The 26,056-nt window shown below is 34.9% G+C and overlaps 1 protein-coding gene across 50 annotated transcripts in view; it reads left to right on the top strand.

The window, feature by feature from the left end:
- ZNF638 (zinc finger protein 638) overlaps positions 1 to 26,056 on the top strand; it is a 140,840-nt gene that overhangs the window by 113,427 nt on the left and 1,357 nt on the right. For 12 of the 50 annotated variants that reach the window (XR_012003081.1, XR_012003080.1, XR_012003082.1 and 9 more), the window contains 12 exons: positions 183 to 314; positions 2,189 to 2,317; positions 3,901 to 3,942; positions 4,556 to 4,690; positions 7,020 to 7,145; positions 12,579 to 12,616; positions 17,150 to 18,365; positions 18,951 to 19,016; positions 20,361 to 21,315; positions 21,833 to 21,937; positions 24,702 to 24,803; positions 25,501 to 25,619. Coding sequence is in view for 43 of the 50 variants with exons in the window: in XM_072766848.1 (XP_072622949.1) it covers positions 183 to 314; positions 2,189 to 2,317; positions 3,901 to 3,942; positions 4,556 to 4,690; positions 7,020 to 7,145; positions 12,579 to 12,616; positions 17,150 to 18,365; positions 18,951 to 19,016; positions 20,361 to 21,315; positions 21,833 to 21,937; positions 24,702 to 24,803; positions 25,501 to 25,619 (3,165 nt within the window). In the remaining 7 variants the exon portion in view is untranslated. The remainder of the gene's footprint in view (positions 1 to 182; positions 315 to 2,188; positions 2,318 to 3,900; positions 3,943 to 4,555; positions 4,691 to 7,019; positions 7,146 to 12,578; positions 12,617 to 17,149; positions 18,366 to 18,950; positions 19,017 to 20,360; positions 21,316 to 21,832; positions 21,938 to 24,701; positions 24,804 to 25,500; positions 25,620 to 26,056) is intronic. The other 38 variants (XR_012003083.1, XM_072766849.1, XM_072766854.1 and 35 more) reach the window with 6 other exon arrangements.

A 26,056-nucleotide genomic window follows, 5' to 3' on the forward strand; every position in this document is an offset into this window, starting at 1 on the left:
AGAGAGAGGAAATTTGCATTTTGTTTTGTTTTTGAGGTTCAGACCAGCCTTCTTAATTGGTAAGATTTAGTATTAAATGCAGTTTAAATACTATTATACCTTGATCTGCAGCATAAATTTAAATAAGTATAAAGTAAGCAGTTAAAGAAATTTGAATGTCAACTCTTAAATTTGTTTTGAAGGAAACAGAGGAAATGTGTGTGGTACTTATTTCTAATTTGCCTAATAAAGGATATTCTATAGAAGAAGTTTACAACCTAGTAAAACCATTTGGTGGTTTAAAGGATATTTTGATTTTATCATCTCATAAAAAGGTAAGCGTTGATAATAGCTGTTCATATGTCTGAAGCACATTTTGAAATACATTAAGTTCACAAAACTAAAAAGAAAGGGTTTAAAAGAAGCACCTCAAAAAATTAAGCCACTCATGCTAAGGGATTTTTTAAATATAAAATAGATATCCTGTATTTAGTGTTATCCTAAATGATTTGACATAGTTTTAATCATGGGGAGGATGGCGCACTAAATGTGTCAAAATTTTGCTCAAAATTTTAGTCTAAAGGAAATGTTTTATGTCTTTACTATGTTAATGATACAGAGTTTTATAACAACTTATAGCACTTTTTTACTAATATTCCTGCTGTTTCACCAATTGCACACAAATGGGAAGTAACCATTCTCAAACAAAGATGTCATCAGTAGTACTTAGAATAACCTAGGTTATTATCTATGTGTTTTAAATTTTCAGTAATAAAAATAAATAAATAAATAAATAAATAAATTTTCAGTAATAAGTACATACTATTTTTGTCATTTTAAAACAAAATGTATAATTCATAATAAACAACCTGTGGAAGATACAGGGAGTGAGATTTCAGGAAAGTGTAAATAATGGAAATACCACTCAGGTGGCTTAGTAGTAGTGTTCTTCTATTAGGAGTTGGTCACTAGAGAAGAGATCTTTGAGAGTAGGATATATGTGTTTGATGGCAGTCAGAGCCGGTGTGCTTAAGAAAACAGTAGAAGAGAGTGAACACAAGTGAGTTATATGTAGTTTCACATAATGTTAAAAGTAGATTGAGTGGTTGTACAACTTTATAAATTACTAAAAACCAATGAATTCTACACCTTTATAGGTGAACTTTATGATATGTAAATTATATTTCATTAAAGCTGTTTCTATTTAGAGACAAGAATAAAAGGAATGAGTTTTTTAATAGAATAATTTTTTTATGTGACAGTACATTGAAATACAGGGAAATTGTGGGAATCTGTAAATGAATAATTCAGATTCATACTTTGTATCATATACCAAAGAATAAGAAGATACATTAAATATAAAATCCAAATTGAGAAAGTGGATAGTATTATCTGCCCAGTTTTGATTAGAGTAGAATTATTAACTATTTGGAGATTTAATAGTTTTTAAGATATTAAGTAGAAAAATACCAGATTCAGTCATATAAAGATTTGTGAATTAAAATTAACATAAGCAAGATATAAATTAAAAATTTAAATTATATTTGTAAAAGAGAAAGATTCATTATGCTGTAAAATATTAAAAGTTCAATAAATAAATTGACAAATGACACAAATAGATAATTCCTTAAAAAAAGAATTACAACTATGAAGAAATATATATGAAAGATATTTACCTCAATATCAGACATAGAGAAGAATGTTCAACCTATTTATTTACTCAGGGATGAAAATTAAAACTGAAATGCATGGAACTATAATTTTATAATTAGGAAAACAAAATTAAAAATAACTTGGTAATCATTACACATTTCTTTGGTTCTTTCAATTTTCTTATTTCTCATATTTTACTAATCATTAAATTTAGTTACTTAAATATTTATTAAATGTCTACTGTGTGTTAAATACTGCTCTAGGTACTAAGGATATAGGGATGAATAAGATAAATACAATTTTTCCTTAATGCGATTTACTGGAATGTCCTGTCTTGTTTCTCTCTTTAGTATTGCCTAATGAGTTCATTCATTATTTCTTCCTTATGGTTGTAATACTCTGAGTCTGTTGGCCTCACTTCGGAGGAATGCATTTTTTTATCTTAATATTTACTAAGCTACTCAATTTACTTGTCTCTTAATTAAATCTTTTCAAGAAAAAGTAACTTAAATTTAAGACATTTATTTTTCTTGTCTTATAATTTCTATTTTCAAAGGTATTTATGGAAATTAATAGAAAATCTGCAGAATCTATGGTAAAATTTTATACCTGCTTCCCAATATCAATGGATGGAAATCAACTCTCAATAAGTATGGTTCCGGAAAACATGAATATAAAAGATGAGGTAACTAATAGACTTGGTATCATTTTTACTAGAAAATTATAAAATTTTTAAATCGGATTTATTGTGGTCACTTATGCTTTCTAGGTTGTATCTTCAGGTTACATGTTTTCTCTGAGACCTTGAGGAAGTTTCTTCCTGTCCCTTCACAGTCTCCCATCCCAGTGTTTAAGATTTACTTCCTTATTGAAGGAATCTAACCTCTCATGTATGTCAGAGTGGGAAAAAAGTTGAAAACTGCTGTCTGTAAATAACTCTCTATTCTTGTTTTACTCCTGTTATCTGTCCTTCAAACTAGAACTCCAGATGTTGCTTTAATTTTTCTCTAATTTCTCACAACCAGTCACTAGGTCTTGTATTTTTAAATCATAAATATTTCTGTAATTCATTCCCTCTATATCCCATCCATCATTGCTTCGTTTCTTGAAACTCCAACTAAAGTAGTTCTTTATGTCTCTTGCCTTTAGTTTTGTCTCCCTTAAAACCTTTCTCCATGAAGTAATGAGACTGACATAAAATTTAAATCTGTTCAAAGTCAGTCGACTTAGGAACCCTTCGTTGTTTCTTTGTGGCATACAAACATTTATTATCAACTGCTTCATAGAAGTATGAAGTATGAAGCGGAATTATTAGACTCTCTAGAGGAAGGTGGAAATGCATGTTATTTGAGAAAGCCTTCCATGGAGAATCACTCTGATGTAATTGGTGGAATTGTTTTATGTATGTCATTGTTGAAAAGAGAAAAAAACTTAAGAACCAGACTCTCCTAAGATAAAGTTCCTTTCCTATACAGGTAAACCATCCATTAGCTAGCCTTTCCCAGGCCTTGACATTTTTATCTCATGTCACTCTTAGCCTTCTTTATAATCAACAGCACTAAATAACTGTACATTAAATATTGTGTACTGTTGTGGTTTTTTTTTTACTAGCCTACATTTCTGTTCTTCCTCATTCTCTATTTTGCTCAGTTAACTTTTTGTTTTATAGTTTGAATCCTCTTATTGACTGCCAAATTAAATCTCTCATTCCCTGTATGTGAATTTGAATGTCTTCCCCTGACACCACTTTATTAAATAATTTTTTTTAAATTTTTATTTATTTATGATAGTCACACACAGAGAGAGAGGCAGAGACACAGGCAGAGGGAGAAGCAGGCTCCATGCACCGGGAGCCCGACATGGGACTCGATCCCCGGTCTCCAGGATTGCGCGCTGGGCCAAAGGCAGGCACCAAACTGCTGCGCCACCCAGGGATCCCCGACACCACTTTATTAAACTTGAATTCGCTTAGGGGAATAAGAAGAATTAGTGGGACTTGAGGGGTGCCTGTGTAGCTCAGTCAGTTAAATGTCTGTCTTCAACTCAGGTCGTGATCTCAGGGTCCTGGGATCAAGCCCTGTGTTGGGCTCTCTGCTCAGTGGGGAGTCTGCTTCTCCATCACCCTCTACCTCTTCCCCCCTGCTCATGCTCTGTCTCTCTCTCAAATAAATAATGCTTATTCATATAGGTTATTTTATTATAAATCTTGACTAAGCATATGAATGAGGAAGACTTAATCTTCACTTTCCCTCTATTTTGCCTTTGTAGGAAGCTATATTTACAACCTTGATTAAAGAAAATGATCCAGAGGTAAGTTTTGCATTTGATAAGTTAAATGCCTTTGTACACTTGTTTAAATGATGGAAACATTGGTTATTCACCTGTTACAAGTCTACTGATTTTAAAATACTGAGGTAATGATGAGGGCATGTGATTGAATGAGCACTGGGTATTATAGACATCTTATCAATCACTGAACTCTACCTCTGAAACTAATGTTGTAATTAACACTATATGTTAATTAGAATTTAAATTTAAAAAATACTGAGGTGATGAAAGTATCAGATGGATCTCCTCTTGGTAAAAATAAGAAATAAAGGGTCATGGTACTCCTTACTGTGAAATATTTTCTAGATACTGGAGCCATATTAAGTAGCTTAAGTATATATTAAATGTTTTAGGGTAAATATTATGTTGATAGAAGAAAGATTAAACCTCTTGTTTTTAGTATATTGTTCCATCGATTACTCAAATCTAAAACTAAAATCTCACTGTCTTCACTCACATTTTCTTATTCCTGGGAGAGGATATCATCTGATCTCTGAAAAATTAAATTATTATTAATGTGTGTTTTGTAGTTTGATACTTCAGCTGTGTTTCTCTTTTTCTATGCTGTCTCTTAAAAAAAAAAAAAAAACTACAGGCGAATATAGATAAAATTTACAATCGATTTGTACATCTTGATAACTTACCAGAAGATGGACTTCAGTGTGTGCTTTGTGTTGGACTTCAGTTTGGAAAAGTGGATCACCATGTATTCATGAGTAATAAAAACAAGGTAATGGGTCCTTCCTATTTTAGCTGTATGTTCTGTAGAGAATATATGACTGAGGGTTTGTAACTTTTAATCCATCTTGAAAACTGAAGCACCCATCAACATCATTCCTTAACTATATGATAGATTGGCATATTTTCTCCTAGGCTGTAATAAGGAAGAGATTATTACTTTCTCCTCAGAATTCCTAGTATTTTGTTTTTGTTTTAAGATGTATTTATTTTTAGAGAGAGAGTAAGCAAGAGCAGTGAGAGGAGCAGAGGGAGAGAGAGAATCTCAAGCAGACTCTCTGCCAAGTGGGAATCCTGACATAAAGCTTGATCCCATGACCCTGAGATCATTATCTGAGCCAAAATCAAGTCAGACACTCAACCAGCTGAGCCACACAGGCACCCTGAAAGTCCTAGTTTTAACAGGAAATTAAACTTGCATGGACAAAGACTCTAGTTCATCTAGCCTTAACTACCTTTGTGACTTTGGCTGAGTTAGCTTATACTTTTAGTTAGTTCTTACTTGTAAAATGAAAAAAGGTGTTATCAGGTAGGTATTTTTCTGAAGTCCCTTCCAGCCATAAAGCACATAGAGAGTTAGGTTTTTTTGTTTAGTTATGCAGAAAGAAGTATAAAATGATGATCCCTCACTTCATGGTATGGCGGCTTCCTTCCTTAAAAGAAATTGTTAACTTCTTTACATTTGCCCTTTGTTTTATTATTTATTTATTTATTTATTTATTATTTTATTATTTTATTGATTATTCGTAAGAGACACACACAGAGAGAGGTGGAGACACAGGTAGAGGGAGAAGCAGGCTCCGTGCCGGGAGCCCGATGTGGGACTTGATCCTGGGACTCACGCCCTGGGCCAGAGGCAGGCTCTCAACCTCTGAGCCACCCAGGCATCCCTGTGTTTAATATTTAATTCAGATACTTATCTATTAAAAATCAATTTTGAGCAAACATATTACTTAGAAAGGTAGCATTTCATATCAAAGTTGATAGTGTGTGCTTCAGAAAAAGTACCTAATTCACTAAAGTAGATAGTAATTTCTTTTACATGCTTGTAACTGATTCTTAGAACATGTTTGAGCATGTTTGATACTTAAGAAATAGTGTGACATAGGAGGGAAGGGAGATGACAGGTGGCATAAGAAATTTTGAACTTTTATTTAGATATATTTAATCCTCTAATAGATATTTTTAAGTTTATTAAAGTCTATCATACTTTTCCATTTTGCCTGGACTTTGCAGCATTTTGAGGATTATTTTCTCTTGCTTCCTTTGAAATGAAGATTAACCTTACCTTTGTAATCACATTTGAGGTCTGGAAGAAAAATCTATCTCTTCTTTAGAAAAATTTAAAATGTTTTTATTGTGCTAAAATATATGTAGCTAAACTTGCTGTTTTAACCATGTTTAAGTATCCATTTAGTGGCATTAAGTATATTCATGTTGTAATACAACCATCACTTGTCCATCTCCAGAACTTTATCTTTCCATTAAACAGTAATTCCTCGGGCAGCCTGGGTGGCTCAGCAGTTTAGTGCCGCCTTCAGCCCAAGGCGTGATCCTGGAGAATCCGGGATTGAGTCCCATGTCGGGCTCCCTGCATGGAGCCTGTTTCTCCCTCTGCCAGTGTCTCTGCCTCTCTCTCTTTCTGTGTCTCTCATGAATAAATAAATAAAATTTTTAAAAACTATATAAAAAAGTAAACAGTAATTCTTCTGTGTCTCCTTCCTAGTGCCCGACAACCACCTTTCACTACTCTGTCTCATATGAATGGAATCTTATAATATTTGATCTTTTGTGATTTGGCTTATTGCACTTAGCTTAATGTCTTCCAGCGTGTATTGGGACATATATTAGAATTAACTTCCTTTTTAAAGCTGAATAATAATCCATTGTTGGCATATACCAGATTTTGTTTACTCATCCATTGATAGATACTTAGGTTGCTTCTACCATGCTGGTATGAACATGGGTGTACAAATGGCTGTTTATTTCCTGTTTATAGTTCTTTAGGGTATATAACACAAAGTGAAATTCCTGGAGAATATGGTAATTCTACTTCAGTTTTTTAAGGAACTACTTAATATTTAATTTTTGGGGGGCAGCCCAGGTGGCTCAGCGGTTTAGTGCCGTCTTCAGCCGAAGGTGTGACCCTGGAGACCCGGGATCGAGTCCCACATCAGGCTCCTTGCACGGAGCCTGCTTCTCTCTCTGCCTGTGTCTGTTCCCCCCCCCCCCTTTCTGTCTTTCATGAATAAATAAAATCTTAAAAAAAATTAATACTCTTTAAAAAATTAATATTTAATTTTTCTTTATCTTCTCCAAAGGCAATTCTTCAGTTAGATAGTCCTGAATCTGCTCAGTCAATGTATAGCTTTCTGAAACAAAATCCCCAGAATATAGGCGACCATGTATTGACATGCACATTATCTCCAAAAATGGACTCATCAGAGGTAAGATTCTTTTCTATCAACTTTTGTGCCTTTAGAAAAATGAAGAAAGTGTAAAGGTCATCCTTCCAAAACTAGATGATGTACTCTGAAGGAAATTTCAAGAATCATTCTTGGAGAGTAGCCAAACTAGTACTGAGTTTAAATATTCTTTCTTTTTAAAGATTTGTGTTGCAATCATGACTCCAATTTTCATGGTTTATGGAGCAATGTAAATTTGTCTAAATTACAATAAATTGAGTAGTTTTGAAAAATGTAGCATATTCATTCTGATACTTGTTATTGACATATGTGTAGAATGATTTCTATATACCTAACATAATTCTCTCAAGAGTACAGAATCTACTTCAAGTCCAATTTTGCCTACTCTTGATAGAAGTTTATTTATTCCTTTCTTTAATTTATTATAAACTCTTGTGTAAGACATAAGAGTTTACAGATTATTGACTTACACAGTAATATATGCATGAAAACTAATCCACCTTTGAAAGAATTAGATTCAAACTCAGATGTTTTCTTTTTCTAATAGTTTATTTGTATCTCCATAACAGGAGGTAAATAATGGGGCCTATATTTGGTGTCTGCTTGTTTTCTGTTAATTAATATGCCAAAAATCTTGTGCTAGCTCAAGAAAAAGAAGATTCCATTATCCAAAACCAAATTAAATAGAGTATCTTATAAGTAAAGGCATTGTGATATGTATTGATTTTTTTAAAAGATTTATTTATTTATTTTAGAGAGAGAATGGAGTAGGGTGTGGGTGGGAGGGACTGAGAGAGGAGAAGAGAGAAAATCCTCAGATTCCTCACTATCCGTCTCATGACCCTGAGATCATGACCAGAGGTGAAATCAAAGAGTCAGGGCAGCCCCGGAAGTGCAGAGGTTTAGCACCGCCTGCAGCCTATGGCGTGACCCTGAAGACCTGGGATCGAGTCCCATGTCGAGTCCCACGTCGGGCTTCCTGCATGGAGCCTGCTTCTCCCTCTGCCTGTGTCTCTGCCCAGCCCCCCCACCCCCCAATAAATAAATAAATCTCAAAAAAAAAAAAAGAGTCAGATACTTAACTGACTCAGCCCCCCAGGTACCCAATGATAGGTACTCATTTCAGCACAAATTTGAGTGGCTTGTTTAACCTGATAATTTCAGAAAAAAATTTGAATTTTTTTAGCACTTTTTTTTTTTTTTTTAAGATTTTACTTATTTGTTCATTAGCACTTTTTTTCTCAACAGAACATTGTATTCTTAAAAATTTGTGTTTTTGATATTTTGAAGTACTTTGTTCAGAATTATTGTAAACACTGACAATACAGAATTTTTCTCCTAAAAGTGTAGTCCTAGATTTTTGGACTTAAAGGAAATGAAACAAATGAAAATTCTAGAAAACATCTGCCTGAATGATACTTTACTTCCCAAGTTTTAACTCAGAACCTTCTTCTTATGGCTTATTAAATTGAAAAACACATTGTTTTACTGTAGACTTAGCCTCACACCTAATAAGATAGCTTCATAATCTTGAGAATGTCACATAGTGTCTATTATATTCATTCAACAAATGATAAATTGTTGGTTGAAACAGCTAAACCAATTTCAAGGTATTATAATGGTCTATATGAGAAGTAATTAAAGACTAAGCTAGACTAGGAAATGGAAATAAATTCTGTTCCCAAATTTCTTAAATTACAGTTTTTAATTTACCACCTTTATAATGAGCTAATTAACACCCTCTATTAGTCTTTGACACCCCCCCTTCATTTTTTACTTTTAATATTACTTATGTAGGTGTACATTGCAACTTTTAGTTATATAACTATAATTACTCTTCATATGAAGCATGAAGGCTTAATTTTCAGTACTGAAAATCAATGTTTTTGTTTTTTAAAGATTGTATTTATTTATTCATGAGAGACACAGAGAGGCAGAGACACAGGCAGAGGGAAGAGAAGCAAGCTCCATACAAGGAGCCCCATGTGGGACTCAATCCCAGGAAATCTGGGATCAGGCCCTGAGCCAAAGGCCGACACTCAACTGCTGAGCCACCCAGGCATCCCAGTATCTGTATTTTTATATCTTGATTCAGAAGATACTACAGAATTCAGTAGTTTGAGAGTGGGTCTGTAAAGAAGGAAATAGAATATCTGTCCATAACTTGTACATTTGGAGGTCACTTTCTTACATTCCCATTCACTTTTCAAAATGATGCTGTTTTTGTTTTCCTCAGTGTTTGGATTATGGCTTTCCTCTACATTTGTGGTGGTGCAGGTTTGGGAGGTGGTTGTTGAGAGGAAAAGGAAAGGCTGTTTTCATGTTAATCAGGTCGTTAATTACTGTTTGTTAATAGAATCTACTTTCTTGTTAAAGTTCCCTGTTCTAGGGGGATCCCTGGGTGGCCTAGTGGTTTAGCACCACCTTCAGCCCAGGGTGTGATCCTGGAGATTCAGATTGAGTCCCACGTCGGGCTCCCTGCATGGAGCCTGCTTCTCCCTCTGCCTGTGTCTCTGCATCTCTCTCTCTCTGTGTCTCTCACGCATAGATGAGTAAAATCTTTAAAACAAAACAAAACAAAACTCCCTGTTCTAAATTTATGGCCATTTGAAGATTTTATTTATTTATTCATGAGAGAGACACAGAGAGGCAGAGACATAGGAAGAGGGAGGGGAAGCAGGCTCCATGCAGAGAGCCTAATGCAGGATTCGATCCTCAGACCCTCAGACTCGGGATCACACCTGAGCCAAAGGCACACGCTCAATCGCTGAGCCACCCAGGCGTCCCTGCTCTTACATATTTCATTGATAATTTATCTTGATGGAGAATTCTGTGCTCAGATTGTTTTTCCTTTCATTGTTTTTAACCTGTATTTTTTTCAAGATTTTATTTTTAAGTAATCTCTACCCCCATCATGGGGCTCAAACTGACAACTCCGAGATTAAGAGTTGCATGCTCTGCCTACTGAGTCACCTAGGCACCCTTTAACCTATATTGTTAAGGAGGAGGCTGATTTTAATCATACCATTATGTATTCTATTTTTTTTCCTTTGGAAGCTTTTAGCATTTATTCATTGGTTCATTAAACAAATAGCTGTCTAATACCTCTTCTATGCTAGCATTGTCTTAGACATTGGACTACATTGATAAACAGAAACAGAAGAGTTGCTGTCCCAGTCCTCGAGGAGCTTATATTTTAGTGGCGAAGACAGACTGTAAAAGATTATACATACACACACACACATGCAATGTCAGGTGGTAAAAAAATGTTATGAAGTGTTACGGAGACTAATCAAGATATAAAAAGGGTAGAGAGTAATGGATGGGAGGAAATGTATATTTTAGAGTGGCAGGGATAGCACCTCTGAGGAATAGTTATTTGAGACCTGAGTGAAGTAGGAGAGCAGGCACTACCATAACAAGGAGAGGAGGTTTTTAAACAGAAGAACAAGTGCTAAGCCCTTCTAAGTCCTTAAGGACATGGATTTGATGATTTAGGAACTCTTAAGGAGGATCAGTGTGGCTAGCCTAGTGAGCAAGGTTTGCCTTGGTTTGGGCCTTACTTCATATATCCTGCTTTAAGAGCACTCAGTGGATTCATAAAGATGAGTGTGTTCCTTCACCTGAAGAAGGTCTTCCTCTTATTATTTCTTTGATTATTTCTTCTCTTTAAATTTTAATGTTCTTTCAGGAGGTAACATCTATACCGGTTTTGTGGAGTATTTCAGTTGTCTGAACTATCTTCAGTCCATTTTGTATGCTTATCTTGCTCTCTGTTGTGCATTTATTTTTCTCTTTCATTATCAATAAAGAGCCAAGTTGGTGGGGATCCCTGGGTGGCGCAGTGGTTTAGCGCCTGCCTTTGGCTCAGGGCGCGATCCTGGAGACCCGGGATCGAATCCCACATCGGGCTCCCGGTGCATGGAGCCTGCTTCTCCCTCTGCCTATGTCTCTGCCTCTCTCTCTCTCTGTGACTATCATAAATTTAAAAAAAAAAAAAAAAAAAAAAAAAAAGAGCCAAGTTGGCTAATACAGGTATCTGGTATAGATTTCCTCTGCTGTCACACTCACACAAGTCCCCATGAAGGTTTTCCCATGAAGGGGAAGACTGCTTTTAAATACTATGGATGGGGCTTATCAACTGCCATCTTTAATTTTGGTTATGTATCATTACAGTGTAGATTGAATACCCAACAAAATGCCCCAATAAAGAAAGCCTTTACTCTGGGACTCCTATAACCACACCAGAAACCCTTTCTAGGCACATTATTCAATTTCTTTTTTTTTTCTTTTAAAGATTTTATTTATTTATTCATGAGAGACACACAGAGAGAGGGAGACACATAAGCAGAGGGAGAAGTAGGTGCCCGTGAGGAGGCCCCAGGATCACACCCTGAGCCAAAGGCAGACACTCAACTGCTGAGCCACCCAGGCGTCCCTCAATTTCTTTCAAGTTTAGTTTTCAGATTTTAATATATCTAGAGAAAGATACTTCTGAACTCAGAGCACATGTGATTCCCTGAGAAAAAGTCTACAGCTAGTGTGTGTGTGTGTGTGTGTGTGTATAAATAAATAAATGCTTGGACCAATGCTTGGTACATAGGCATTAAATTTTAATTTCTCCTTCTATTTTGGGCCCTAGGACATTGCATTTTTGGTGGTTCAATATATTTTTTAAAGGATATTATTAGAGGTGTCTGGGTGGCTCATTCAGTTAAGCATCTGACTCGTGATCTCAGGTCAGGTCTTGATCTCAGGGTTGTGAGTTTGAGCTCCTGGTAGCCCATCATGGAGCCTTTAAAAAAAAAAGATTGTTAAATTTTGTTCAGCACTTCTAGGTGTTTGGAGTAGAAAGCTTTTTAAGTCACCTCATCTCCCTTTTTAAATAACAATTGCACGATGAAGCTGTTGATATTTCAGGTTGACTTTTTATTCTTGGGAGAAAAAACAGTATTACCAAGGTTTTAAAGTTAAAAAAATTTTTTTTAAGTTTTTATCTATTTATTTTAGAGATAGAATGGGAGGAGGGCCAGAGGGTGAGGGGGAGAGAATCTCAAGCAGATTCCTCACTGAGCACAGAGCCTTACTTAGGGCTTTATCTCAGGATCCCTGAGATCATGACCTGAGCTGAAACCAAGAGCCAGATGTTCAACAACTGTACTACCCAGGCGTCCAAAAAAGTTTCTTTCTTATATCAACATTAAGGTGACATTTTTCTCATTAATTGCTCTGTATCAGCCTCTATCACCTAACTTAGGGCTTTTTATCTAATGAGAAAATAATTCTAGAACCTGATAGTTATGTGGATACTGAAAACTAACTGTTGGATATATTTTTAAGACATTGTCTTGTTTTTTTAGCTTAGATTTTAAGAACTAAGAACACGGCATTGAATAGTTAAATATTTAAATTCCAGTAGAATAGCCTCTAATGAAATGTGGAATTGTGTTACAGGCTCAAGCTGACAAAGACCCAGAACTAGGAAAAGAAAGGTATGTTGCTTAAGTTTGCTAACATTTTTGCATAGCATTTAATTATTGAACTTTGTTTCTGTATTTTATGGTAATTGCTTACTTGTAGCAAAAATGTTTATATCTTTCATGTCCATTTTGTGTGTGTGTGTGTGTGTGTGTGTATGTGTATGAACATTAGGGTAGGGTGTGTGTGTGTGTGGTTTTTTTTGACTATTGACCTAGCGTTGTTTTGTTTTTTAGTCTCTTTCAGGTATTTACTGATTTTTAAAGAAAAACTGAATTCGTAAACAGTTTGAATTAAATACATAAATATGACTTCTTTATGAAATGTTTTCGTAGACTCTTGAACAACTCGACTCTTAACAGTATTATGTTAGATTTTTCTATTCCAAAATAGCTAAACATAGTAATAAAATTTTAATTATTTTGTATGATCTTTTAAAATTTCACTGACTTCAAACCAAAAAGATAATCAGTATGTATCTTGACACTTTTTGAAAACAGCTAGAGTGGGGGAACAGAATATTTATAAAGCAAAATAAAGTATGAAAGCTTGGACAAAAGATGAAAGCTGTTCTTCGGTGTATACACAAACTAATGACTAACAGCCTTGTCCTGACCACATGTAGTAAACCCACTTTTTAGTAACTTTCTCATTCTGATGAATACCACCTTTATCACCACCTTTGCGCACCAGTTAATAACCTTTTTACTACTCTTCATTGGAAATAACTGATTTAGAATTCTTTCCCCTTTTTAATACTTAGTGATTTGTTCTTGTTTAGAGTCAATGTAGTAAGAGCTTATAAGTTTGAAAGAGCATTTTGAAAGTGTTTAAATATGGAATGCTTGTTTTATTTGTTGCACTAATTTTAAGATACCTGAAAAGCAGGATGTCTTACGGATTTTTCTTAGTAATTCTTAAATGAGGCTTTTAAGTGATAAAGATGATTAAGAATGCTTTAAAATATGGTGGTAACTTTAAGCAATTAGGTTTGCTGTATATGCCAGCACGGAGTTTTTTTTTTTTTTAAGTCATACATCCTTATACCAATTATGTTCACATGTCTAAGAAGTAATACTAACAGTACTGTTTGACGTAAGAGCCCACAAAGGGCAATAAGTGATAATAGATAGACCTATGGTTTTTCCACAGTAACCCTGGCTGGTTAAGTGAGTAGGTTCATCCAAAAAATCATTTTTTATATATATCATTTGACATAGTTTCAGATCTGCAAGAGCAGCTATTGTCTGTGTTCTGGTCAGTTTTTTCCTCTTTACCTTGACTTACCAAAGATTCTTAATGAGTTTACACAGTCGTCTATTATGGTAATCTTATAAAATTAATTTTAAAAATTCTAGTACTAGTAATTTCTATTTTGCAGTCAGTTTTTTCTGACTTACATGACATTAGATAAAAAGACGTGGATGATGCCTGAATAGTTCACATTTCGTTATTGAAGTATACTGATCCTGGGAAAATACTGGTGCTTGTGTTGTTTTTGTTTTTGAAGCTCTTGGCAGGTGCAAATTCATCATGAATATGATCTTTTTGTTTATAATTAGTGTAAAGTACTTAAATGTGTTTCCTATTTAAAAGAAACCTCCTAAAAAAATAAAATAAAAAATAAAAGAAACCTCCTAAAAAAAATTTAGAAAAAGAAAAGAAACCTCCTATGGATATATTAATAATATTCTACATTTTGTCTGTTTCATCCCCTCCCATGTAAATCTTATTTACTTATCATGTGATTAAGGCTCTGAATAAGGATGCAAGATGCAGTTTTCTCATCCCCTCCCATGTAAACCTTATTTACTTTATCGTGTGATTAAGGTTCCAAATAAGGATGCAAGGATGCAAGCCCAGTGGCCCTCTTAAATAAATACTAATCTTTCAGTATTGTTAAATTGCAGTCTAAAGTTTCTCAGAAAGTATAGGGTATGGTATTAACCTTTGTTCTCATACCCAGCTTTTTTTGAGTTTTGAAAGCCTGGTATTATTGGAGGATGGAAGTGGGTCACGGGTTTGGAAATTAGATACCTATATCCCGAATGCCTTCCCTCTTTCTTTTTTGTGCATTTCCGAAAATACGACTGTGTTTTCCTTTATTTCTAAAAGACTGTTGTTGGTTTTTTGGGGTTTTTTGTTTGTTTGTTTGTTTGTTTATTCATGAGAGGCAGAGGCAGAGGGAGAAGCAGGCTCCAAGCAGGGAGCCGATGTGGTACAGGATCATGCCCTGGGTCGAAGCCAGGTGCTAAACCGCTGAGCCACCCAGGGATCCCCAAGACTGTGGGTTTTTTTTGTTTTGTTTTGTTTTGTTTTTTTTTACTCTGGTGTTTAATAATTTCATTTATTTGACATCTCAAACTGACTTTCCAGGCTAACCTGATGACTGCAGAAAGCTTTTTCCCATATTAGAAAACTAGATACTATCTTTCGGTAAATGAATTTTGTGAAGAAAGCACTTTAATTTTAAAAGACAAACTCACACAAACGTCACATTAAGCCATTTTTTCAAGTAGGTCCATGCTCTGATTGAAGTATGAAACTTCACAGTGATTCATTTTGTATAAAAGAATAGCTTTTTCTATTGACAAACTGTAAATATGGTAAAGGGGAAGGACTTGCTGTATTCTAGAGCCAGGAATGAAAACCTTCATTGTTATCCTTCTAGCTGCGTAGTTTGGTGCTTTTGTAACCCTAATTTATAAAGCCTTTAGGGTTATTGGTGCAGTTCTGTAATGAGGCAGGAATTTGAATTTAATCTTCATTATTGGAAATGAGTCTTACAATTAAAAAAATGAAAACTTACATTTGAGAAATATTACATAACTGCTGTAATTGAATGTCAGAACTTTTTCTTATCTTTGTCATATTTGTGCTTGGCCACAAGTTTGACTTTGACTAGTTCTAAGAATTTGGAACATTTAAAATCAGCCGTTGGTGTTTTTTAATATAAGGGATGTAAATAATGTCAAATAAAAAGTTTTAAACCCTTTCAGTATACAAAGGAAGCTTATACAAAGGAGTAGACTACATACTGATTAAGGTGTATGGTTACCAACTGTTGAACTTAAATAATTTCCTCAAACTCTGCCTCTATAACTTTTCGTCAAGAGGTGTTTCTCTGATCTCTTAGATCTCCTTAACCATCTTCTACGGGGAAGGACCAGTGTATTGGTTCAAATGATTGGACCCTTATAGCATTTACTTTTTCCAAAATTTTGAAATATTAACATCTTAGGACACAGATACACATCATCTTGCACAACTAAAGGATATTATGGCCACTCTTTGAGAAGCATGTTAAAAGGGTATCTCATCTTCTCCTTCCTTGAAAACTAGGAGGAAAAAAACCAATATTCTTTATTATGAAGTGTTGATAGGGCATCACTTTCTGATGTCTTCCCCTAACCTGCTGCTTCTAGCATAATAAGGGAATGTATTTGTTAAATTTGATGATTTGTGTTGATAGCATGCTGGACATTGTTTTGGAAGCTAAGATTTTCCTTGTCACTCTTCAAGATAACCTCTGATCTGTGGAACATTATAAAAATTTATTCTGTCTCAAGTTTGAATTATAGAATCACACACTTGTTTACTTTGGATTTGGGAGGACAACAGTGAAATAAGATCAATTGCATATACTTGCCATGTATTTTCTTCATTTCTTCTGAATAATTTTACTTAAAACTTTAAATTACATATTGGAATTCTAAATTATTCTCTGTAACTGGGAAGATTTCTTTGACTATATATTGAATATATATATATATATATGACTATATATTGAATATATATATATATATGACTATATATTGAATATATATATATATATATATATTCTCAAGTAGCCAAAGGCACCTACTTTATGTTAAGGTGATTCTATCAGTTTTGCCTCTGACTTTAAATCCAGTAACTTGCAAAGAAAGTTTTCTTTTAGGTCTTATAAATACAGTTCTTGGGAAAACCAAATCTGTCTCACATATTTAAAAGAAAAAAAAAAAGTTGACACAGTTAAGAGTATAGCCCTTTCTCCCTATGTGTTTCTGTTCATTTTAGGTAAGATTCACTTAAAGTTTTAAATTTCAATACATGGGCTATTAGTTTCATTGTAGAACTGTACATGTATTTATTGTTTCAATAACCACTATTGGGAAGATCTTAATACTTCAATCTTAATACTTTGATATGTCTCCGATTCACATTCAGCTCATGTTTAGTACAAACGTGACACAGAAGGAAAAAATCGATTATAAGGATTATATCAGTGGTCATAATTTTGACATTATTTCCTTTGAACTAAAAAAGAAATCTTCAATGCAGTGGAGGGTCTCTTACAATTTTATATTGTTTACATATTTATGTCAAAACATCTTAACCATTTTAATGCCGATTGGCTGGATTTCCCAGTGCTTATTACTAATGCATCAGGAAGTCTTAACAATTGGCATCAACAGGATTATTTATAATGGTTGAATTCTCATCATAGTTTGATTTTTGTTTGTGTTTTGTTTGTGTTCTTTTTGTTTGTTTTTAAATACTTTTAGCCCTGACTTGAAAAACTGTCCAGTTGATGAAAGTGAGGTGCAAACAACAGCTGATAGTCTCTCTGTTAAACCTAGTGAGATTGAAGAAGAAACTGTTCCCAACATTGAAACAGAAACTTCTGGACAGCAGGAAGAACTTTGTGAGGAAGAACCTGAAAAAGCACTATGTGACTCTGACTTTGCTATTGAAACATTGGGAGTTGAAACTCAAGAAGAGGTCAAAGTGGAAATTCCTCTTGTGGCATCCACTCCAATCAGTATTGAATTATTCACTGAAAATATAGAGGAGTGTGTTTTAAATCAGCAGGTGTATACTAATGACTTTGAGAAGGAAGAGGCAGAAATTATTAACCCTGAAGCAGAATTATCAACATCTGACAGTGCAATTATAGAAGAAAGGAACATCAAAGGAATTCTAGAAGAACCTCCATCTGAAGCAGATTTCTTTTCAGGGATTACACAGTCTATGATAGAAGCTGTAGCTGAAGTGGACAAACATGAAACTGTTTCAGAAATAGTACCAACTACTTGCGTTGTGGCCTTAGCATCAGGAATTTCCACTGGGGATGAGAAGGCAGTGAGCAAAAAGGGAATTTCTGAGAAAAATAACATGGATGAAAAGGAGGAAAATGAATTTAATAGTAAGGAATCCAGAATGGATCTGCAAATAGGAACAGAGAAAGCCGAAAAGAGTGATGCTAGGATGGTTGCAGAGAAGTTGGAAAAGATTGTGGCAGCAATGAAAGAAAAGCCTGCAGAAAATGCTGTGACCAAGGCATATCCAAATAAAGGAATGGGTCAGGCCAATAAGCCTGATGAAACTAGTAAAACCAGTATGTTGGCTGTATCAAATACATCTAGCACTAAATCAAGCATCAAAGCTGGTATGGTCTCTTCTCCAAAGGCAAAAGCTACAGCTTCAAAATCTGAAAACCAGAAAAGTTTTCTAAAGTCTGTACTCAGAGATCAAATAAATGCTGAAAAGAAACTTTCAGCCAAGGAATTGGGTCTCCTTAAACCAAGTGCCAGGTCAGGCTTGGCTGAAAGCAGCAATAAGTTGAAACCCACTCAGAGTGGTGTTACCAGAGGTGGCAGTGGAAGGATCTCAGCCCTGCAAGGCAAAGATTCTGAACTGGATTACAGGGATATTACAAAACAATCTCAGGAAACAGAGGCTAGACCTTCCGCCATGAAACGGCATGACAGCAGCAATAAGGTGAGGAGGGTAGGAAGAATGGTTCAGTGTACCTTTGAAAATGAGTAGCTCTGCTGTTGTAGCTTTGGAGTAGGAGATGTAATCTTGTTTTGTATTTTCATCTCCTCACTCCACCCCTAACCTCCTATTTCTCTTAGTGATTTCACTGATTTAAGCCAATAGACATTTAAAATAATGTAATTAACAGGTTTGAAAAGCATTATTTGAATAAAATGTGGTCAGAAATACAAGTGTTGTTTTTTTTTAAAAAAAAAGTCTGCAGTGACTCATGAGGTGATTTACCACTCTGATTCTGAATGGGAAACTGTTTTCTCTTTTAAATTGAAGCTTCCTTTATCAGCTTACTGATTGCCCAACTTAGATTTGTGGGTATACAGAAGAAAAGATCAGTAAAACCAAATTTACCTACAACTTACAGAGATGATGCCTATGTTAAAATGATTGTTGACTTAGTGTGGTATCTGTTAACTATTTGCATAATTAAATGTGTTTGGATATTGTTTGGTGTCTGTAATCTTTTTAAAAAAAACATTAATAACACAGCTGTAAATTCTATTTCTCTGTATTTTTTACTTAATATTTCAGACTTTGGCTGGGCAGAACACTAAGAATCCTAAAAGCACCACTGGTAGAAGTTCAAAATCTAAAGAGGTAAGAAACAATTCACTAACATTAATAAGCTTTCTATTCTATCCTTCCACAGAAGAGTTCATCTGTTTTATAACTAGTGTCTCTCCTATAATAATCAATTTGATACATACAGAGCAAGAGACAGGCACGAGATATTTTATTTAAGGCTCTACCACTAATTTGTTTTTTTATCTTGAGCTAGGCTAAATGGTTTTTGTTGATGGTGCAGGGCAAAAAGTTACACAGGTGCAGGAAGGGGGGGAATTAGAGTAGGAAAATCCCTCCAATCTCCTATTGACAGCAATGGGTGATAAACATAATAAAATTATACATGTTAAAGGAGACTAGTGGTTGACCAGAGTCCTTGCCATTTTGTGGAACTTCCAAACAGGTGGTCCTTTTGAGATGGCTCAAATTAACCTAACTGATTGGGTTCTGAGATTTACTTTCCTGGTGCTAAGTTCTCCTGCCAAATAAACATGGTATTTTTGTTGTTGTTGTTCGATATTTTAGATTCCTACCATTCATAGAATATTTTTTTAGTCATCTTATCGGGGCATGGAGATATGTTAGTAGTTTAAGAAGTAAAAGAAGTAAGGATAATGTTTCTGTTGGTTTAATAAGTTGATAGTATAAATGTTTATGTTTTTCCACCCCCCCCCCAAGTTATGGATATATGTTCTAATGTCATTATAAATGCTAGTAATTAATCATTGAAAGCATTCTAAATTTGTAGGAGGCCTGCTAGGAATTTTTTTTTCTTTAGTATTGGCACCATTTTTCAAATTACAGAGACTGTTTTTTTTTCAAGTATAGTTATATTTGGCAGTAAGTCATATTTAGTACGAAATTTTCCAAACAACTTTGTCCAGCTAGAAATTTTATGTTAATGTTATATATCTTAATTGGTCAGTGGTGTAATCTAGTTAGCAATTTACTTTCTAGCTACATTTGAGGTGTTTTTTTAAATATCCATTAAGTTTTCTAGAACACTTGTTAAATATTTAACAGAACAGTAATTTTTTTATATTATAGTTTGATAAATTCTTTACTTTATTTGATAAATGCTTTAAATGTTTATGCTTCATATATCAAAACTTATACATTATTTAGGAAATGTAATTTTAATTGAAATTAAGTATAGGTGGAATTAGGTTGGCATTCTTAGGATTTTACCTTTGGTATTGTTTACTTTGTGAATTGGAGCTAATTCATTTGTGGGGCTTTACAAAATAACTTCAGGAATAGGAAACTTCTTTGTACTAGAATTCTCACAGATGGTATTTCATGCACATTTGCTGAGACTGTTTGGAACATAAGTTACCAGTAATTGGTTCTATTCACAGTTTTTAATCTTTTCCACAGGAACCATTATTTCCATTTAATTTGGATGAATTTGTCACTGTGGATGAGGTTATAGAAGAAGTAAATCCTTTTCAAGCCAAGCAGAACCCACTAAAGGGAAAAAGAAGAGAGGCTTTCAAAAGTACCCCTTCCTCTGAACTTAACTTAAAGAAGAAGAAGGCAAAAACTTCTGCCCCTCGTGTTGTTGAGGGGGAATTATCTTTTGTAACATTGGATGAGATTGGGGAAGAGGAAGATGGAGCTGCACATCTAGCACAAGCTCTAGTCACTGTGGATGAAGTAATTGATGAAGAAGAAATAAATATGGAAGAAATGGTAAAAAATTCAAATTCACTTCTTACATTAGATGAGTTAATTGATCAAGATGATTGCATTGCCCACAATGAACCTAAAGATGTTACTGTACTGTCAGTGGCTGAAGAGCACGATCTCCTCAAACAGGAACGATTGGTAACTGTGGATGAAATTGGAGAAGTTGAAGAGCTACCCCTAAATGAGTCAGCAGACTTAAGTTTTGACACTTTAAATATGAAAGGAGATGAGGGAAGTACTGGAAGGGATCCCATTGGGTTCATTTCTTCTCAGATGCCTGAAGACCCTTCTACTTTAGTTACTGTAGATGAAATACAGGATGACAGCAGTGACCTGCATTTAGTGACTTTGGATGAAGTAACTGAAGAGGATGAAGACTCTCTGGCAGATTTTAACAACCTTAAAGAAGAGCTTAATTTTGTTACTGTTGATGAAGTTGGAGAGGAGGAAGATGGAGACGGTGATTTAAAAGTTGAGTTAGCGCAAAGCAAAAATGACCATCCCACAGATAAAAGAGGGGATAGAAAAAAGAAAGCTGTGGACACAAGGAAGATGAAACTTGAAGCCTTGTCCCAAGTTGGTCCACTAAGTGAGAATGCTATGGAAGAAGACCTAAAAACCATGATTGAAAGACACTTAGCAGGTAGATACTTAGGGGAGGTAATTTTTCTGCTTTATGTGGGGATTATATTTAAAATTCAAAAAATAATATTACAACATGAGTCATAATTTTCCATGTATTGATATAAGAAGTCAACAAATAGTGATGCATTGCCAGTGATATTTTCCAAAGAAATGTGTGCAAGTTTACAAGATATCTTTTAGTTACAGAGCAGACTTTGTCCCAACTTAACATACTTCAAGAAAAGAGGACAAAGCTGGAAAGCAAACTACAGTGCCCAAATTGGAATGAAAATGATTTATTTGTGTTACTGGAAAACAGCTTTTGGTTAGTAGAAGGATGTTATACCAGACTGCCTCCCAAGTTTTTCTCAGATTTAGGATTTAGAAAAATTTATGATGATGCCATTTCACTTTTTAAGTAATATTTTGATTGCACAGAGTAATAGGTTTAGCTCACTTTAGGGTGATCAAAATAATTTCTGAACTAAGAATGGCATGCTATTACTACAGCAATAAATTAGACTTTCTTTTTAAAGCTAAAACGCCAACCAAGAGAGTTAGAATTGGGAAAATACCACCATCGGAAAAAGCTGTTGCAACAGAACCAGTGAAAGGTGAAGAGGCCTTCCAAATTAGTGAAGGTAAAGCAGGATTGATGGAAGCGGGGAGGAGTATAGAGAATAACACAAGGGTAGTGGTTGAAGTTCCAAAGGTCTACCATCTAAGAAGAAAAGGAGAAAAATGGCGAAATAGAGTGGGGTGGGAAGTGGGGGAGGCACCCTTATCTGGGTAAAGATTTTTGTCTTTGTAATTTAGAGATAATGGAACATAATAGAATGGGAAAACAGAATAATAGATGATCCCTTTTGTGGTAGAATGTGACAGTAGAACACAACAAATTTGTGGAACTGACATATGTGAAAGGTCATCCTGACCATGTTGCAGCATCAAGTAGAAATCACTGCTTAACCAGCTCTTATTTGTGGACCCAGATCCCTTGCTTTGTGGAGGCTGCCATGCAGGCAGCCAGTGAATTAAACAAAAAGGTCTTAACATTAATAAAATTTATGTTGAAACAAGTATGGACCAGTGTCTAGTAAGAGAGAATAATACTCTAGTCCTTCAACAAATATTTGTCATTGTGTCCATTATATTCATAGCACAGTTACAAAAAGGGTAGGAAAAAAGTGCAGAGTTCCATATCTCACGTTGCCTGATTCAGAGAGTTAAAGCAAAAAATCCGCTACTAGGATGACTGAAACAGCACTGCAAGGTATCCTTTGTACATTCTCTGATGCACCCTCCTTGCCCTCTTGCTTTTCTATCCTGTCTTCTCTAAGGAAAAGCTACCAGCTGTGATTCAGTCTCAAGTTCATTGAATCTGATCTCAACTGGGCTTTCAGTGCTGATCCAGTCTATTATGGGCCTCCTTTCTTTCCCATTTCCTAACCAGACATAATAAAAGTCTTTCCCCCTTCTGTATCACATACTGCATTACCCAGTTCATTCTTCCCAGCTCATAACCTTACTTTTATTTCCATTTACCAGAGCAAATACGGGATCTCCACTGTCTGCCAGCTTGTGTTTTATCTTCCTTGGCACCTCAACATAGAAAATATGGTCAAGTCTTTCCCATTAAAAAAAAAAAAAAAAAAAAAAAAAGTGTTGTTTAAAAAAAAAAAAATGTGCCCTTAACCTTGAAATCCTTCTGGCTCCCACCTTTTCTCTTTGCTTTCAGGGCAAAGTATCTGGACAGAATCACCTGTTTTCACTTCTTCATCTCAATGAACTGAATGTATTTTGGCTTCTTTCTGAACCACCTTCCTGAAATTTATGTTGATTAAACTCCCATTGGATGGTTTTCCAACTTGATTTATAAAGTTTTTTTCCTTCTAATTCAGTTTTGACTTCTCTGCGTTATGTGTTACTTGATCATGTCTTCTTTGTTGAAGCTGTCTCCCATGACCAAGTGGGTCCTTTCCTTTGTCTGTTATTCTCCAGAACCTCTCCTTGATACCAAGCCATAGTTAGTGATTTGGTTATGTGACAGATAGCTCCTAGTATGATTTCATGAGTGTATGTGTCATCCTGTCCCTTCCCCCTCGCCCAGGTTTGTTTACAGCTCCTAGTTTGCTCAGAATTGTCTCGTCGCAAATGAAGAATAGAGAAAAGTGACTTACTGCTTATAAAATAATTTATTTCTCTTAATGGACAGTATGTTTGACAAAAAGAATCTAGCTGAAGAAAAAGTAATTTTCTAAACAATTTTAAACCTAAAAAATTGTTCTAATCTATGTAAAATTTATTATGTGATTATATATAGTATATATATTATAAGGTGAATATAATATCCCTTGGAGTGGCAGGAGCAAATAATAATTAAAAGTTTATTAATTTAAAAAAATATAAAAAATTTATTAATTACTCTGATGAGGGAATAAACTTTTGTAGGAAGAGACTAGAGGCTATTTTAATCAAGGCAGGAAAAGAGCTTTTTTTTTTTTTAGCTACTCCTGAGGACCTGATGATCACTAAAATAAAAGGAATAGGAGAGGAGTAAATGATTTCATGGTTCCTGCCCATCCCCTCAGATTTGTTGAAGATTCGCCCAGTTGCATGTAGAGAGCACTGAACTGGAAGTCACAAGCTTTGGTTTTAGCCTCTGTCACTTAAACTCCTTACAACCTTGGGCATACCAGTTCTTAAGTCTTGGTTTTGCTTTATATCCATCTATGAAGAAATAAAGATAATGATGATTTGACCTATCTCACACGAGATACAAGCTAAATGAAAGGTTATATGTGAAAGAGACTTGTTAGCTTCCATGTAACAGGTGTTAAAGCTGCTGAGGGTAATCAGGATTGCTTGGAAGCAGTTTCCGTTTTTGTCTTCCCTAAGATTATATTATGTGGAGTCAGCTAACATTGAATGTTTCTCACATATTACTTACTTTGCTGGGCTTGAACATTTGTGATGTCATTTGTGATTTTATTGGACAGTGGTCTCAGTCTTTCGATTTAGGCTGTTTTTCTTGATTCAGAGGGCCTCAATATCAGACATGAGAATGATTTTCTGCCCATGTCTTGTCCTCCTCAGTCTATGCTCTTTCCCAGTCCAGCCCTTTACGTACACTAGTTAACTCTTGACAGTAATTACAGAACTTGAACTTCTTCCATTACTCTTTAAATTCTTTTGAGAACAATATATAATAAAATATGCTATTAGCTTTAGTCCATTTATTTCTAATATTGAAGAATCTTTGAAGAGTGGCCAAATGGGACTAGCCAGGGAAGGTTTACTTAGATGAGCCATAATTTTGAAGCAGAGATTACCTGATGTTAGCTTTACAGGCTGTAAATCTATTTTGAATAACTTATTTTCCTTGAAAATTTTGATGATTTTTAGTGGATGAGGAATCTGGATTAAAAGATTCAGAACCAGAACGAAAACGTAAGAAGATTGAGGACTCTTCTTTAGGGAAGTCAGGGGTACCTGATGTCCCTGAAGGTAAAGTAAACTTGACATTTTTCCTTATCCATATGAAATAAAAATTCAGTACCATAGCAAGTGTTGCATTGTTTAGAAGACTATTGGCATTTCTGAGAACAGTTCACTAGGCCTATGTTTTTTACCAAACCAGGATAGGAGATAGATATAGATATTTTTTCCCTATTCTTAGAAAGTCTGGGATAAGTCTTTTATTTCTAGTACTTTATTTGCTGCTGTGGTAATAACTGAGTTATACTTGCCCAGGCAAAAATTTCAGTAAACATGCTAAAAAGCATAGCTAGCAAACTGGTTGTGGCCTGCTAAAATGAAGTAAAGGAGCACCATATCTGTTTACCCAGCATATTCCTCAAGTGAACAGTTGCCCATCATTCTGCCTTTTTTTTTTTTTTTAATGGAATTCCAGAGAGGTTTATTTCAAAGACACTGATAGATTCTTTTTCAGTGAATTGCTATTCTGAAGGAATTTTGTGGTATCCTGGAGGCTATAGAATATTAGAGAATTTATCCAAAAATAAAGTCCTCAGTTTTGTTATTAAAGGCATAATTGCTCTTGATCCCTAGATACATAGCAGTATATGTTTGTATATAAGTATATACAATGATTAGCATGTTTGTCATGTTTAGATAAATTGAGTAACAGCTATAGATAATAATTTTCCTCCTTTCTCTTCCCCCCCTTTTTTCTTTCCTCTAGATTTAGACTTTCTTGTACCGAAGGCTGGATTCTTCTGTCCAATTTGTTCCCTCTTCTACTCAGGTGAAAAAGCAATGACAAATCACTGCAAGAGTACACGTCATAAGCAAAATACAGAGGTAAATTTTTTTTCTTAACCCCTCAAAATTCTTCAGGTGGTATTATAATCAAACTACTTAAGCATTCACCCAAAATGTACGTTCTTTTCCTTGGGGAGAACTTTTGAAGATGTGTACCTTTATTCCTCTACAGCTCAAAAATACAGTCTTCACTGTACCTTGCCAGGAACTTCTGACAGCATTCCCCAGGGTAGATTCTACAGATCACTAGTCCCATGTGACACTCTCTTAGTGGGAAACTCTGTATTCTGATGGCCTCTTGCAGAGTCATGAACACATAGCATATTAAAATTTGTGAATTGTCTACTCAGAATCTGCTTACCTGTATTTAACCCATTCCCTAAACTGATTTGATTACAACCGCTCATCCCTTTTTAAGTCCTACTCATTTTTAGGAGTAGGAAGTGGTACTTTAGAGAATCATCATTAGCCATAGT

Source organism: Vulpes vulpes, chromosome 8 (genome assembly GCF_048418805.1).
Source record: "Vulpes vulpes isolate BD-2025 chromosome 8, VulVul3, whole genome shotgun sequence".
Lineage (NCBI taxonomy): Eukaryota > Metazoa > Chordata > Mammalia > Carnivora > Canidae > Vulpes > Vulpes vulpes.